Source organism: Camelina sativa, chromosome 12 (assembly GCF_030686135.1).
Source record: "Camelina sativa cultivar CO46 ecotype springtype chromosome 12, ASM3068613v1".
In the NCBI taxonomy this organism is placed as follows: domain Eukaryota; kingdom Viridiplantae; phylum Streptophyta; class Magnoliopsida; order Brassicales; family Brassicaceae; genus Camelina; species Camelina sativa.
Genome location: NC_141891.1, coordinates 33,051,100 through 33,065,490, shown reverse-complemented (window position 1 = coordinate 33,065,490; position 14,391 = coordinate 33,051,100). Strand labels below are relative to the sequence as shown.

Below are 14,391 nucleotides of genomic sequence, written 5' to 3'. Positions count from 1 at the left end.
TTGCTTAGGTTGTGTGGTTCTTGTCTATTTACCTTCTTTTATTTATTTTAGGTTTGTTAGATCAAACCCATTCACTCCTTGTGACAACCTGTCCTGTTGACCCCACTAGCCCCCTACTATCTTGCCCCCATAGGCCCGAAGCTGGCCCTGCAGGGCATCGATCCTAACCCCTCACCGAGACATGGTGGATTTGGATGAATAGTTCCTGTCCACGGTGAGGGGTTAGGATCGATGCCCTGCAGGGCCAACTTTGGGCCTATGGGGGCAAGCTAGCAGTGGGCTAGTGGGGTCCACGGGACGGGTTGTCACTTTGCTTTGCTTGACTTGCATAGTTCTGATCATATCTCATCTGCTAGCATAACAACCATTTGGATTGATAACCCTTTGTACTACAACTGCATAGGGAATTGATACCCTGGGTGAAAATCCTGTTATCAATTTGGCGTCATTGCCATTTGGTTGAATTTAATTTGCTAAGGTTAAGATTTTAGCACTTGCTAGATCAAGTTCTATTTTATACTTTGGTTCAGAACTGACTTGTTTACTTTCGCGTTTATTTGTTTGTTTTGCATTTCAGGTACAACCCGAGTACCCACCCGACCCGTCACTCAATCACCTGGATCGGGTTGACGTTCGTGTATTCACTCGGTCACCTGCTTGTGCATGCAAACATGATCCAAGGGTAGTCAACACTTGAGTCCTTTCATCGACAACATCGACAGACCAAGGCTACTCCGTCAACAACAAGTTAAGCAACCACAAACACCAACAATTGAGGAGGTCATGAATTATCAGAATGGTCCACCAGCTCCTCAAGGAAGGAACAACATAGGAGCAGGAGATGCTCCATCTACTCATACTCAAAGAAATGGCATTGTGCCACCAGCTGTTCAGAACAACAACTTTGAGATAAAGAGTAGTCTCATCCAGATGATACAAAGCAACAAGTTTCATGGATTGCCAATGGAGGACCCATTGGACTATTTGGATGAGTTTGATAGGCTCTGTACCCTAACCAAGATCAATGGAGTTAGTGAAGATGGATTCAAACTCCGGCTTTTCCCATTTTCTTTGGGAGACAAAGCGCACCTCTGGGAGAAATCACTCCCCAAGGAGTCCATCACCACCTGGGAAGTATGCAAGAAGGCGTTTCTGGCCAAATTCTTCTCCAAATCCAGAACCGCAAGGCTGCAAAATGATATCTCCGACTTTGTTTAGAAGAGCAATGAAACGTTCAGTGAGGCTTGGGAACGTTTCAAGGGATACACTACCAGATGTCCTCACCATGGATTCAGCAATGCTTCCTTGCTGAACACACTATACCGAGGAGTGGTCCCTAAGATACGGATGTTGCTGGACACCGCAAGCAATGGTAACTTCCTCAACAAAGATGTCGATGAAGGTTGGGATCTAGTGGAGAACTTGGCTCAATCTGATGGCCATTACAATGAGGAGTACGATCGTACTGTGCGATCGACTGGTGAGGATGATGCCAGGTACAAGAGGGACATGAAAGCCCTCAATGACAAGTTGGATAAACTACTCAACAAGCAGCAGCATGTCCATGCAATTTCAGAGGAAGAGCAGTTTCTGCAACAATATGGGGAGAACGCTCCGCTAGAGGACATGCACTACATCAATAATCACAGCGGTGACACCACAAGGCACATAACCTACATCCCCAATCCCCAGCCTATCCGCCTAATACCTTGACACAATTCCTAATCCCTCGATCTGCTATCAATGATGCACCAAGTCCTGTCCACTCAGAAGGCCGATGCCATACAACTTACTACAAAATTTGATGATCTCGCCTGCCGCCTATCAGCCAATTATCAGCAACTACAACAAGTTTGATGCCTTGAGCTCTCGAATTCAGGTGCTTACTGATAAATCAGCTTCCACTTCAAAAAGTAAAGAGTCTGCGCTCGCAATAGCCATAAGGAGTGGACGCCAACTACCCTTAGGGCGGCAGCACCACACATTCCTGAGGACAGCAATGATTTAGATGGGGAGGATCTCCATGAATCGCCCACTGCTCAACCACCAAACCATTCTACAGAACAACCCGACCCTGTACCCGATCACACTACCCGGATAGATGATCGGGTTGACACTACGGTCAGTCCACCTCCTACAAACAAACCAGGAGGAGAGAAACATAAAGAAAGATGATTCATCCCTCCACCTTACAAGCCTCCTTTGCCAATTCCTGGACGATTTCACAAGGAACTTCTTGAGAAGTACAAGGCGTTGTTCAAAAAACAGATGCAGGAACTCGAGCTTCGCATGCCTCTAATGGATGCTTTCACCCTGATACCCCCTTACCAGAAATTCCTGAAAGATACGGTGATGGAACGGATCAAACAAGTTCAAGGAATGGTCATACTCAATCACTAGTGCAGTGCTATAATCCATAGGACTACTGCACCAAAGAAACTGAGCGACCCGGGGTCATTCACTTTACCTTGCTCGATTGGACCATTGACGTTCGGAAGGTGTCTCAGTGACTTGGGGGTATCAGTCAGTTTAATGCCATTAACTGTAGCCAAATGTCTTGGATTTGAGAAATTCAAACCTACTGACATCCAACTAGTTCTGGCAGATCAAACTACAAGGTTGCCAAGCGGAGTATTGGAGGACTTACCGGTCAAGGTGGGATCAGTAGATGTACCAGCCGACTTTGTGGTTTAGAAAACTGATGTAGAGCCAAGGGATCCGCTTATCTTGGGATGACCATTTTTAGCCACCGCATGAGCAATGATAGATGTGAGGAACAGGAAGATCGATCTGAAGCTCGGGGAAGACCTTACTATGCAGTTTGATATTCGGGAAACCATGAAAAAGCCCACAATCGATGGGCAAACCTTCTAGATATAGGAGTTAGAAAAACTGTGTGAGGAGGCGTTTGAGGAGATAACAATCGGGGATTGCCTACAAACAGCGCTAACAAATGATAGTGAGGAGGGATTCGTACACCAATAAACGGAGCTCTACATAGAGCTGCTTGATACTTATTGGGAAGTCATCAAACCAGAGTTAAGTGAAGACATGAAGGAGGCTGAAAAGGAGGGGATGATGCTCAACAACCAAAGATTGAACAAGTCAGTAGTCACCTCCTGCGTCATGTCGTGCAGTTGCTCAGCACCAGACCACCCGATCACCAACCCAGTCAATAACACGACCGGTCCACTGAAGAGGGTGATTGAGCACCACCTCGAGCCGTAACTCCAAACCACTGATGATTGGTCCGAGTCGAAGGCACTTAAAGTAGAACTAAAACCTCTTCCTTCTGGGCTAGAGCTAATTCCCACAAGGACGATAACAGGTCATCGAATGTGTATTGATTATAGGAAGCTTAACGCAGCCTCTAGGAAGGATCACTTCCCCCTGCCTTTCATCGACCAGATGCTTGAACGGCTCGCTAACCACCCCTACTACTGCTTCCTTGGGGGGTATAGTGGATTTCTCCAAATCCCAATACACCCTGCCGACAAGGAGAAAACGACATTCACCTGCCCTTATGGTACTTTTGCCTATAAGAGGATGCCCATCGGTTAGTGCAACGCTCCCGCAACTTTCCAAAGATGCATGACGTCCATCTTCTCGGATCTAATAGAAGAGATGGTGGAAGTTTTCATGGATGACTTTTCAGTATATGGAGCCTCTTTCTCATCCTGTCTTTCAAACCTCTGCAAGGTACTCAAAAAGTGTGAAGAAACCAACCTAGTGTTAAACTGGGAAAAGTGCCACATTATGGTTCAGGAGGGGATAGTCCTAGGCCACAAGATCTCAGAAAAAGGGATAGAGGTTGACAAGGCTAAGATAGAAGTGATGGTTCAACTGCAACCCCCTAAATCAGTGAGAGATGTCAGAATCTTTTTAGGTCATGCAGGGTTCTACAGGCGATTTATTAAAGACTTCTCTAAGATCGCTAGACCGTTAACACGGCTCCTTTGCAAAGAAACAGAGTTTATTGTCGACAAGGATTGTTTAGATGCTTTCAACAAGATAAAGGAAGCTTTGGTGAGCGCACCAATAGTTCAAGCACCTAATTGGGATCATCCTTTCAAGATAATGTGTGACTTCTCTAAGATCGCTAGACCGTTAACGCGGCTCCTTTGCAAAGAAGCAGAGTTTATTGTCGACAAGGACTGTTTAGATGCTTTCAACAAGATAAAGGAAGCTTTGGTGAGCGCAGCAATAGTTCAAGCACCTAATTGGGATCAACCTTTCGAGATTATGTGTGACGCATCAGATTACGCTGTGGGGACATTACTTGGCCAAAGAATAGATAAAAAGCTCCATGTGATCTACTACGCCAACATAACCATGGACGATGCCCAGACTAGGTATGCGACAACTGAAAAAGAGCTCCTTGCTGTGGTTTTTTTCGTTTGAGAAATTCCAAAGTTACTTAGTCGGATTGAAGGTGATTGTTTACACAGATCATGCCGCCCTAAGGTACATTTACTCAAAAAAAGACACCAAACCTAGGCTTCTCAGATGGATCCTTCTTCTACAAGAATTCGACATAGAGATCCTGGACAAGAAAGGGATTGAAAATGGGGTGGCAGACCATTTGACAAGGATGAGGATTGAGGATCCACTTCCAATATATGACTTAATGCTGAAGAGAGATTGATGCACATCGACTTCTTGGAAGAAATTAGCCACACGGTTGGACACACGATAGCCCACTCGATCCCCGAGTCAACCGGGTTGATTGAGTTCATGGCAATCGAGTCGGTTAAGCTACCATGTTACTCAGATTTCGTGAACTACATGGTGTGCGGGGAAATTCCTAAGGACTGACGCTCACAGAAAGAAGAAGTTTTTCAGGGACGTTAATAGCTATTACTGGGATGAACCTTATTTCTACAAAAAAGGGACAGATGGCCTGTTCAGAAGATGTATAGCAGAGGAAGAGGTACGAGGAGTACTAGAGCACTGTCATGGGTCCGCTTACGGAGGACATTTTGCTACCTTCAAAACCGTCCAAAAGATACTTCAAGCTGGTCTATGGTTACCAACCATGTTCAAAGACGCGCAGCTATTCATAACAAAATGTGACTCATGCCAGAAAATGGGTAACATCGGTAGTAGAAACGAAATGCCTCAACAGTCGATCTTAGAGGTCGAAGTTTTTGACGTCTGGGGAATAGATTTCATGGGACCTTTCAACCCACCTTCAAATGGAAACATGTACATCTTGATGGCGGTGGATTATGTCTCAAAATGGGTCGAAGCAATTGCCAGCCCGACAAATGATCACAAGGTGGTAATGAAGATGTTTAAAAACATCATTTTCCCTAGATCTGGAATCCCAAGAGTAGTGATCAGTGATGGAGGAACCCACTTCATAATCAGAGTTTTCGATGGCTTGTTAAGAAAGCACGGAGTCAAGCATAAAGTCGCAACAACTTACCACCCACAGACCAGCGGACAAGTGGAAGTGAGTAATAAACAGATCAAGGTGATATTAGCCAGAATCGTGGGAATCACAAAAAAAGATTGGGCATTCAAGCTAGATGATGCGTTATGGGCTTAAAGGACCGCTCACAACACACCGATTGGGCGAACGCCATTCCAGCTTCTTTATGGAAAAAACTGTCACCTTCCGGTCGAGGTAGAATATAAAGCAATATGGGCAACCAAGCTGCTGAATTTGGACATAAAAACTGCACAAGAAAGGAGAGCAATGGATCTCCACGAACTTGATGAGATACGGTTCGAGGCTTATGATAATTCGAGGATATACAAGGAAAGAACCATAGCCTTTCATGACAAAAAGATCCAACACAAGGATTTGAAAACCGGAGACAAAGTCCTTTTATTCAACTTGAAGCTTCGGTTATTCCCTGGGAAGCTCAAGTCGAGATGGTCAGGACCCTTCGAAATTAAAGAGGTTCTGCCCTATGGAGCAGTGACTTTGCTCGGGAAGGATGAGACTGAGTTCACTGTGAACGGGCAGAGAGTGCAGAAATACATGGAAAATGAGAGCACAAAGGCGGGGTCATCTCTGCATCTCGCCGATCCCGCACAAATCTGACATGAATCGAAAGTCTAGCTTAGCAACTATAAACAAGCTCACTTGGAAGGAAATCCCAACGGCAGAGTTGTAAATATAACTTACGTTTTTAAGTCTTTTCTCGCCTCAGTATTTTCGAGCTACGCAATGCCATACCCGATCATCCCCTCGGATGCTGGTCCGAGCAAGTCGTCCGTGCACATAACCAAGCTCTTTGATGAGCAAATCCCGGCACCTGCTGAAGCCGGTGACGACTCTGGCTACACGTTGGCGAGCATGGAGGCTCCTACAACCTCCGTCTTCACCAACCCATGAGGTACCACATTCATCCAACTTTTGTAAATAACATTGCATTTAGTTTTATTCCATTTTGTGTGATTCTTGGATTCTTTTTCAGACTTTTATTTACACAGGAACTGTGTAATTTAAGTTTGAGGGAGGGTCCTAGAATGTATATAACATTGTTTTTTATTTTTTTATTTTCTTATTTCAAATTTTTGCATGCTAGTTTAATTCATTTGAGTCTGCATCTATTTGCACAAAAAAAAACCCAAAAAAGAAAAAATGAAAAATTTGAAAAAAAAAAAAAAAAAAAAGAGAGTATTCATGTAGTTGCATTTACATATTAGGATCTAGTCTAGTTTGCTTCATATAGAATTGTTGCATATGCATCTTAGGGGACAATGATTAAAACTACCTTGTTCAAAGTCAAATCTTAGGATTGAAGTTATAGCCCTTAATCACAATTCATTATTGCTAGATCAATCTTTGGAAAAAAATGAAAAATCTTTGTTTAGAACCTTGTGTCTTTTGAATGCTTCCTCCACTTGCTTGAACATTGAATCATCTCTAAATTATTGGACATAACCTGAACTTAAATTGTCTTGCTTATGGAATTTGAATACTTGCTCATGGTAACTCAAAACTCGGGTTAGCACTCCATTTTTACCAATCTTTTTGTTCAACCCGATTCGTTTTCCCTACCCATGAACCCAAACCTTTCTTTCAAACCTTGTTATGGATTGTTGAGTGAGGCCTTTTCATTGTGCTATAGGTTGTGAAACCTTGAGAGTATTGAGAACGACAAAGAACTGGCTCTTGATTTAGCTAAGTTAGAATCATTTGGACTAGCTAATAGAATCAGTTTTGAAAGATAGGTGGTTAGCATGATAATTTGGGGTTGGGGTTAAGGAACAAAAAGAGAAATTAAAGAAGAAAGTCCCTAAGGTTCGATTTAATTAGCTCTAAGTCTCTAAGTAAAAAAAAAAAGAGAAAAAGATCTTGCTATAGTCTCCTAGAAAAAGAAAAAAATAATAATATAGGAATATTATTAGGAGTTTAGCAAAGAAAGAAAAAAAAAGAGCTAGATGTTTAAAGTTTAGACCTTAGGGATTATAATTAAAAAAAAAGTTATAATCAAGGATGTGCGTAGTGTTATTCTAGGGGGTTTGATAAAAAAAAAGTGAATGAGAAAAAGGTAGATTATCAAGAGTTAAGCTTTGTATGCCCTAATTGTTCTCAATCGTAGATAGTTTTCACAACTTTCTTGCATTCCTTCTTTTGAGAGAAAACAACCCAAAGACATTGTTTGAAACCACCTTATCAAAAAGCCTTACCCTTGAAACCGATTGAGCTTGATTCACCTTCCATTTGCAAGAATTCGCCAAAAAATTAAATGAATGTGAAAGAGATGTTCATTGGAATTACAACTCTTTACTTTTACTTTGAGGTTGAACTATATCGATGCATGGTAATAAGCATAGAAAAATATTTGTAAGTATGTTGATTGATCTTAGCACCATTAAACTATCTTTAAGAACTATAGCTTGAATCCTTCGCTTAGCATAAAAAGATTATGAGTCCCCATTTTCAAACCGCACCCTCCTACTTCCTTGCTAGAGGACTAGCAAGATTTAAGTTTGGAGGTCTGATAACTCTCTAATTTACATGTTTTAAGCATCCTTTTTTGTCCATATTTTGCATTGTTTATACCCTAACCTTAGCATTTTTAGGTCATTAACTGTAGGAATTCGCATTTAGGCCATTTAGGGTGTTGCATTCTTGCATTTGCATATTTTGGATGAAAACAGGTGCTTTAGAGCCTAAAATGGGGAGAAACAAGGTCAAATCCGAGCATGTACCCGAAGGAGCTATTGAGCAGGAAGAACAGTCCGAACCCCAACCCGATCAAGGAGGATTCAAGAGAAGGAAGAACAACCCGAAGACCTACCCGAGGATTAACTCGACTTCATCCTCGTGCACCTCACCGAGCAGACCCTCGGGCAGGACTGGGAAGCTAGGTTAAAGGGGTTTCCATGTATAAACCCCCCTCTTCTTCCTCCCGCCCTAGCACGCCTCAGACCCACTAACCATAGAGAGAGAGCTTCTGAGAGAGATCTTGAGCGACTCAAACACTTTTTCCACTTTGTAAGATTTTATTTTACATTTCTTTTGCTATTCTTCTTATATTCCTACTTTGTACTCTTCACTTCTATTTTTTATTTCAATACAATGAAATTTTCGTTTATCTATGCTTTTATGTTTTCTGCAATGAAATATAATTAGTGAAACAAAGTTTCTAGGGATGGGATAGACAATTAGGTGTTCTTGATCGGCTAGGATGTCTTAGCTTGGTGTTTATGTTTTATAAATTCCTTTCTAGATTGGTGTTCTTAATGCTATCAACAGACCGAGAGGTTGAGATTAGATCTAGGGTGTTTTACCATCAAGAGATATAGATGAAATGCTTGAATCAATCAATGCTAGAGATTTACTCATGATATATCATGGTTTTTACGGTTTTTAACCATGATATAAGTGTGCTTTTTGAGTCTTTTGATTTGTTTATAGGTTATTTTTGAGTCTTTACAGGTTATCTAGGAATTTGGCATGGATGGAGCAATATGGAACAATTTGGTTCATTTTGGAGCATTTTACCGAAGGAAATCAAGTTGGAGTCGGATCAGAGTCGGAGCATCGATCGACACCACACAAAATAGCATCGATCGACACTCATGTTTGCCCGATGAGAGAACAAGAATTGGAAGTTTTACAAATTTGCCCAAAGTCTTCTGTAATTGCAACATAAGCCCCTGTACGTGTTTTAGGATGTATATATATAGGTTTTAGGTTTTTGCAAACCCTTAAGTTATCTTCTAACAGTTTTTGAGAGAAAGGATATTGAGAGCTTTTGGGAGAGATAGATCTGAATTCTTTGTAGAGAGAAGATTTCTTGAACTCCCTCTTTACTTTTAATATCTATTGCATGTTATTCAGAATTATGATTTGTGCTTTATTTAACATGTCTGAGTAATTTGCCTGTTAGATTTAGGGTTTTTCATATGGTTTTTATGATTTATTAGATCTGAGATTTTTAGGGTTCTTAATCTTATATGATCTTCATCCTTGGTTGTTATTCACAATAATTCTTGATTGATCACCTAGAATTGTTATCTTAGGGAAATAAATTGATATGAGAATATAATTGTTTTCCTGATTAAACCATTGATGAGCAGAATTGTTTCTTACAAAGAGATTTGAATTAATAATTCTGTGAACTTATCTAAACCTGTTCGTAAAGCTGATTTATTACTTGGAATTTTACAATGAGATTTGGATTTTCTGGTTTTAAATTTAGAATATAATTGCAGTGAGAACTGATTATTTTACCAAAAGTTTAGAGTTCTAAATCTGATCTTTATTGCTTGAACCTTAATTAATTTATCTGATTTAATATTTTATAATTTCCTGAGAAATTCCCTAGGCTTAACTCTTTTGATTTTCTGAATTTACAACACTTTCATTTAAATATTTGCATTGCTTTTATTGAGTCAATTTACAAAACTTTATAATCTATTGTGTTTGATCTTGAGTCTCTGTGGATTCGACCCCTAAGTACTGCAGTGATCTCTTGTTTGAGAGAGTAGCTCTAGGGATTAATTTGAGCTTATCAAATTTTGGTGCCGTTGCCGGGGACTCTCTGATCTACCATTAGATTTAAGTTTTTAATTTCGTCTAAATTTTTCTTTTTATTTTCTACTTACACGTTTTTGTTTTTCTTCTCTTTGGTGTTTCAGGTGCATGCCTCCTAGACCTCACACAAGGAGCAACAAATCTGGTCCTACTGTGAATTTGTCAAACCAAGAGTTGGGAAAACTTGAGCGTGAGAACAGAAAAGCAGCCAAGTCTCTGAAGATGGTTAATACGATCATTCTGATGCGTGATGAGGCTGGTGTTTTGAGAGATCAAGAGGGCCACTTGCGCAATGAGCAGGGCCAAAAGATTGATGCTGAAGGCAATGTGATTGCCGAACCTGTTGTCAATGAGTAGGCTGTCGTGAACTAGCAAGCTGTTGTCGTGGATGATCCGGATCTTGGTGTCGATTGACACCAACAAGGTGGCATCGATCGACACCCACCTACAGACGTGCGTGGAGCTGCCAACCACGTACAGAACCCAGTTCGACGACAGGAGCAAAACCGGGATCTGATCAGGACCATTGCTGACTACAACCGAGCTGATTTGGTGTATGAGAACAGGTCCGCTATTGTTCCTCCTCCATTCCAGAGGAACGATTTTGAGTTGAAACCTGCGTACTTTCAACTAGTTGGGCAGAGACCTTTCTCTGCTTTGCCTAATGAGAAGCCCTTGGACCATATTGAGCATTTTGAGGATCTGGTGACTAGCATCAAGGCTAATGGGATGACTGAAAACTACATCTTCTGCAAACTCTTCCCTTACTCACTTGCAGGAGAAGCATCTCAGTGGTTGAAACAGCTGCCAGCAAGATCATTGACAAGCTGGCGTGATGTCAAGGTGGCCTTCCTCAACTACTTCTATGATGATGCAATGTCAGATGAGTTGAGAAGCAAGCTGTCTTCTTTCAAGCAAAGACCAGATGAAGCTTTCAAAGCAGCTTGGGTGAGATTCAAGGCTTACCAAAGGGACTGTCCACACCATGGTTTCTCAAAGGTTCAACTGCTAAGTATCTTCTTCAGAGGGTGTGACTGGAAGTATCAGTTGGCTTTAGATGCTGCAAGTCATGGGAATTTCAAGACAAGATTGCCAGTAGATGCTGAATGTTTGATTGAGAACTTAGCTGCTAGCAATAGTACTAAGAGAGCAGATGCTGAAAGGAAGAGATTACATGGAGGATATGATTCAAACCAGTTAGCTTCTGTTAATGCTAAGCTGGATTCAGTGCATAAGAAATCTGTCCACTTTGCTTCTGAAGTTGAGACATATGAGCCAGAACCTGATCAAGGAAATCATGAGGAAGAAGAGGTGAACTATGTCTATGGGAATCAGGGACAGCGGTTTGGAAATCAGCAAGGTAGCAGACCTTACAGTGGAAACAGCCAGCGCAGTAACTTTCAGGGCAATTCTTCTGGTTTCACACCCAAACCTGAATATCAGAAGCAGCAACAAAACAGTGGATTCACAAGGACTTATGGCAACAATTCATATCAATCTCCACCTCCTAAGTCAGCTGAAACTAGTAAGATGGAAGCTATGCTTGAGCAGCTTTTGCAAGGTCAAGAGCAAATGGCAGTGACTTTCAATGGGAAGCTAGATAATGTCTACACTGATCTTAATGGGAAATTTGAAGCTTTGAACATTCATGTCAAGAAGCTGGAAAGTCAGGTTGCGCAGACTGCTGGGTCTGTAAAAAGGCAAGAAGGTTATCTTCCTTCAAGAACTGAATCAAATCCTAAACATTCTTGCAATGCAGTGACTTTGTGAAGTGGCAAACAACTCCATCCTATACTCCAGAAGAATCAAACTGATGATCTACAGGATTTGAATAATATAGACGACGAAGACAATGTTTCTGCTGAGCCAGTATCGACCGACACACATGGGCATCGGTCGGCACCCAAACCATGGGAAGTTTCAGATAAAATCCCAGAAAACGGTGTCGATCGACACCAACCAGGTGGCATCGATCGACACCAGCTACGGACACAAACTGCAAATGCGAAATCTCCTGCTCCAGTTACAGAAAGAGTTTACACACCTAAGGTTCCATTCCCAAAGAATCCAAGGAAGTCAAAACAAGAGCTAGATGATGCTAAGTGCAAAGCCATGATGGATAAGCTTATTCTTGAGTTGCCTTTGGTTGATGCTGTTAAGACTTCTCCAATGCTTAGAAGATATGTCAAGAGGATGGTAACCAAGGATTTTAATGCTGAGAAAGGAGTTATGATGATATCAGCCCAAGTAAGTGCCATCATTCAGAACAAGATCCCAGAAAAACTTCCTGATCCAGGGAGCTTTGTTCTTGATTGTACTATCTTCACTGACAGATTTGCTAGATCTTTGTGTGATCTTGGTTCTAGTGTCAACCTTATGCCAAGATCAGTAGCACTCAGCCTGGGAATGACAGACTTCCAGCTTACTAAGCTCACTCTCATCCTTGCTGACCGATCAGTTCGTATTCCAGATGGTGTTCTTGAAGATGTTCCAATTAAGATTGGTGAGTGCTTGATACCTACTGATTTTGTGGTGTTAAAGTATAAGGAGGAACCCAAGGACACTCTTATTCTGGGAAGATCATTCTTAGCTACTGCTGGAGCTATAATTGATGTCAAGAAGGGTCAGATTGGTCTCAACATTGGTGATTTACAAATGCGCTTTGACATGGAGAAACTGGTTAAACGGCCAACTGATGTTCATATATTTTACCATGTTTTCCCTTAGTTTATTCACATCTTTTGCATCTTTTGCTATCCATTTTTACCATTATTGCATATCTTTAGGACTAATCATGCATTAGAGTTTAGTTGCATTGCATTTGCATCTTTTCATGCATAATTAGATGATTTTGGAGCTTAAGGAGCATGGAAGCAATGCTGAGGAGAAGTAAGGCAATCATGAAGGGAAAGCAAGAGAGTTAAGGCTGAAGAACCAAGGTCCAGAGTCCAACTCGACCCCACACTTGACCAGACACTCGACCGTGTGCAGAGGACGACTCGACCGAGTGGAGGAAGCAGAAGAAAAGCCAACTCGACCAGCAACTCGACCGAGCACATGGTCGAGTTGACCGAGCCGTTGACTATTTTGTCTTTTAGTATTTTTAGGGTTTCCACCCCGTCTCCTATATAAAGCCTTGTACCTGTAGCCACCAATTAGTCCAGCTTTTTAGAATAGTCAGAAATCTAGTTTTTACCCTTTTGGGGAATTATTCCTTTTGCACTTTTATTTTTAGATCTTGTACTTCCTTGAGAGAAAAACTCTAGATTCTTCAATATTGTTGGTTTCATAACTTTCTTAATATTGAGAATTCAAGTTTCATTTCTTGTTCAATATTGTAGATCTCTGTTTTATCTTTCATTTGATGCAAGTTTCAGTATTTTATGGGTTTATGACTTTGATGTTCATCATGTGTTCTTGTGAGTAGTAGCTTAGGATCTTGAGGATGGGTTACTCATAACTCTCTGGATACAGCTCCGTTTTGAGTGATTCAAAGCTCTAATCCACTCGATTTTCTCTCCTCTACCTGGATCTAGTGTCAATTTCGTGGTTTGGAGTGATGGCATCCAACAAGAGGACTCGAAAAAATGACGGCGAAGCTTCCTCTTCAACTCGCCCACCTCGCCAATCCGGCAGCTGTCCGCCTCCGCCAGCTCCGGCGAGCCTTCCCCAGCCTCCACGACGTTCGACGATGGTCCCCACCACCTTACCTGCCTCTTCTCTTCCATCTCCCATTCCATCAAGGTTCCCATGGCCAAAAGAAGAAGGTCTACCAATTCCAACTGAGAGAGAATAACACAAGCTTCCTGAGCTTAGCAAGCCTGAATTCATCAATAGGCCAGTGGGTGTTTGGGCAGATTATGAGACAATGCTCTACAATGCATGGTTGGGAGTTGAGATTGAGCCTACAAGGTTTGTTGATCCTGTTATTCTTCATAGGTTGGGAATTCATGATGAGGTCTTGGCTTTGCTTGATAGGATGGGTTTAGGAACCGTTTGTACTAGGCAGTATGATTTGTATCCGGATTTAGTGCGACAGTTCATGGCATCTGTTAGGGTCACTTATGAAAATGAGCAGGCACCAATGGCAAGAGCCGGTGAATTGCATTTCTTCATAAACGGAATGCCTTATAGTATCACTTTTGCTCATATTTGTGATGTATTTCGTTGGGTACGTTTTTATCAGAACGTTGCTCTGCCCAAGCATTATGAGGATCTCTCTTCTTTGTGGTCCTACATAGGATTTGGTGTGTATAATTCCAAGAAGATGCTTCAATCAGAGGTCCGTCATCCTGTACTCCGGTATGTTCTTAGAGCTGTTGCTTCCACTTTTCAGTGTAAGATGGAGCCTAATAAGATGAGAGCAGCAGATCATTATTTTCTGAACA

The 14,391-nt window shown here is 41.7% G+C and overlaps 2 protein-coding genes and 2 non-coding genes across 4 annotated transcripts; 2 read left to right on the top strand and 2 right to left on the bottom strand.

Annotated features, from left to right (window-relative positions):
* Nucleotides 1-1,185: 1,185 nt before the first annotated feature.
* LOC147932964 (small nucleolar RNA R71) lies at nt 1,186-1,292 on the bottom strand. Its single transcript, XR_015576849.1, has one exon. It is a non-coding gene; the product is annotated as a small nucleolar RNA R71 (small nucleolar RNA).
* A 4,409-nt stretch (nt 1,293-5,701) lies between these two features.
* Nucleotides 5,702-6,052, top strand: LOC147932963 (uncharacterized). Its single transcript, XM_087477230.1, has one exon. The coding sequence runs from the start codon at nt 5,702-5,704 to the stop codon at nt 6,050-6,052; it is 351 nt and encodes a 116-aa protein (XP_087333356.1).
* A 4,836-nt stretch (nt 6,053-10,888) lies between these two features.
* LOC147932962 (small nucleolar RNA R71) lies at nt 10,889-10,995 on the bottom strand. Its single transcript, XR_015576926.1, has one exon. It is a non-coding gene; the product is annotated as a small nucleolar RNA R71 (small nucleolar RNA).
* A 538-nt stretch (nt 10,996-11,533) lies between these two features.
* Nucleotides 11,534-13,463, top strand: LOC147932961 (uncharacterized). The gene is made up of 4 exons (XM_087477229.1): nt 11,534-11,711; nt 12,027-12,490; nt 12,545-12,682; nt 13,434-13,463. The coding sequence occupies exons 1-4, from the start codon at nt 11,534-11,536 to the stop codon at nt 13,461-13,463; spliced, it is 810 nt and encodes a 269-aa protein (XP_087333355.1).
* Nucleotides 13,464-14,391: the final 928 nt, after the last annotated feature.

What these genes read in the sequence shown, in the direction of transcription:
- LOC147932963 (XM_087477230.1), top strand. Translation starts at nt 5,702, where the DNA reads ATGGATCTCCACGAACTTGATGAGATACGGTTCGAGGCTTATGATAAT.
- LOC147932961 (XM_087477229.1), top strand. Translation starts at nt 11,534, where the DNA reads ATGGAAGCTATGCTTGAGCAGCTTTTGCAAGGTCAAGAGCAAATGGCA. An exon ending in CAGATGGTGTTCTTGAAGAT is followed by an intron (nt 12,491 to 12,544) that starts GTTCCAATTAAG and finishes GTGGTGTTAAAG; the next exon opens with TATAAGGAGGAACCCAAGGA. An exon ending in GCTTTGACATGGAGAAACTG is followed by an intron (nt 12,683 to 13,433) that starts GTTAAACGGCCA and finishes TGTGAGTAGTAG; the next exon opens with CTTAGGATCTTGAGGATGGG.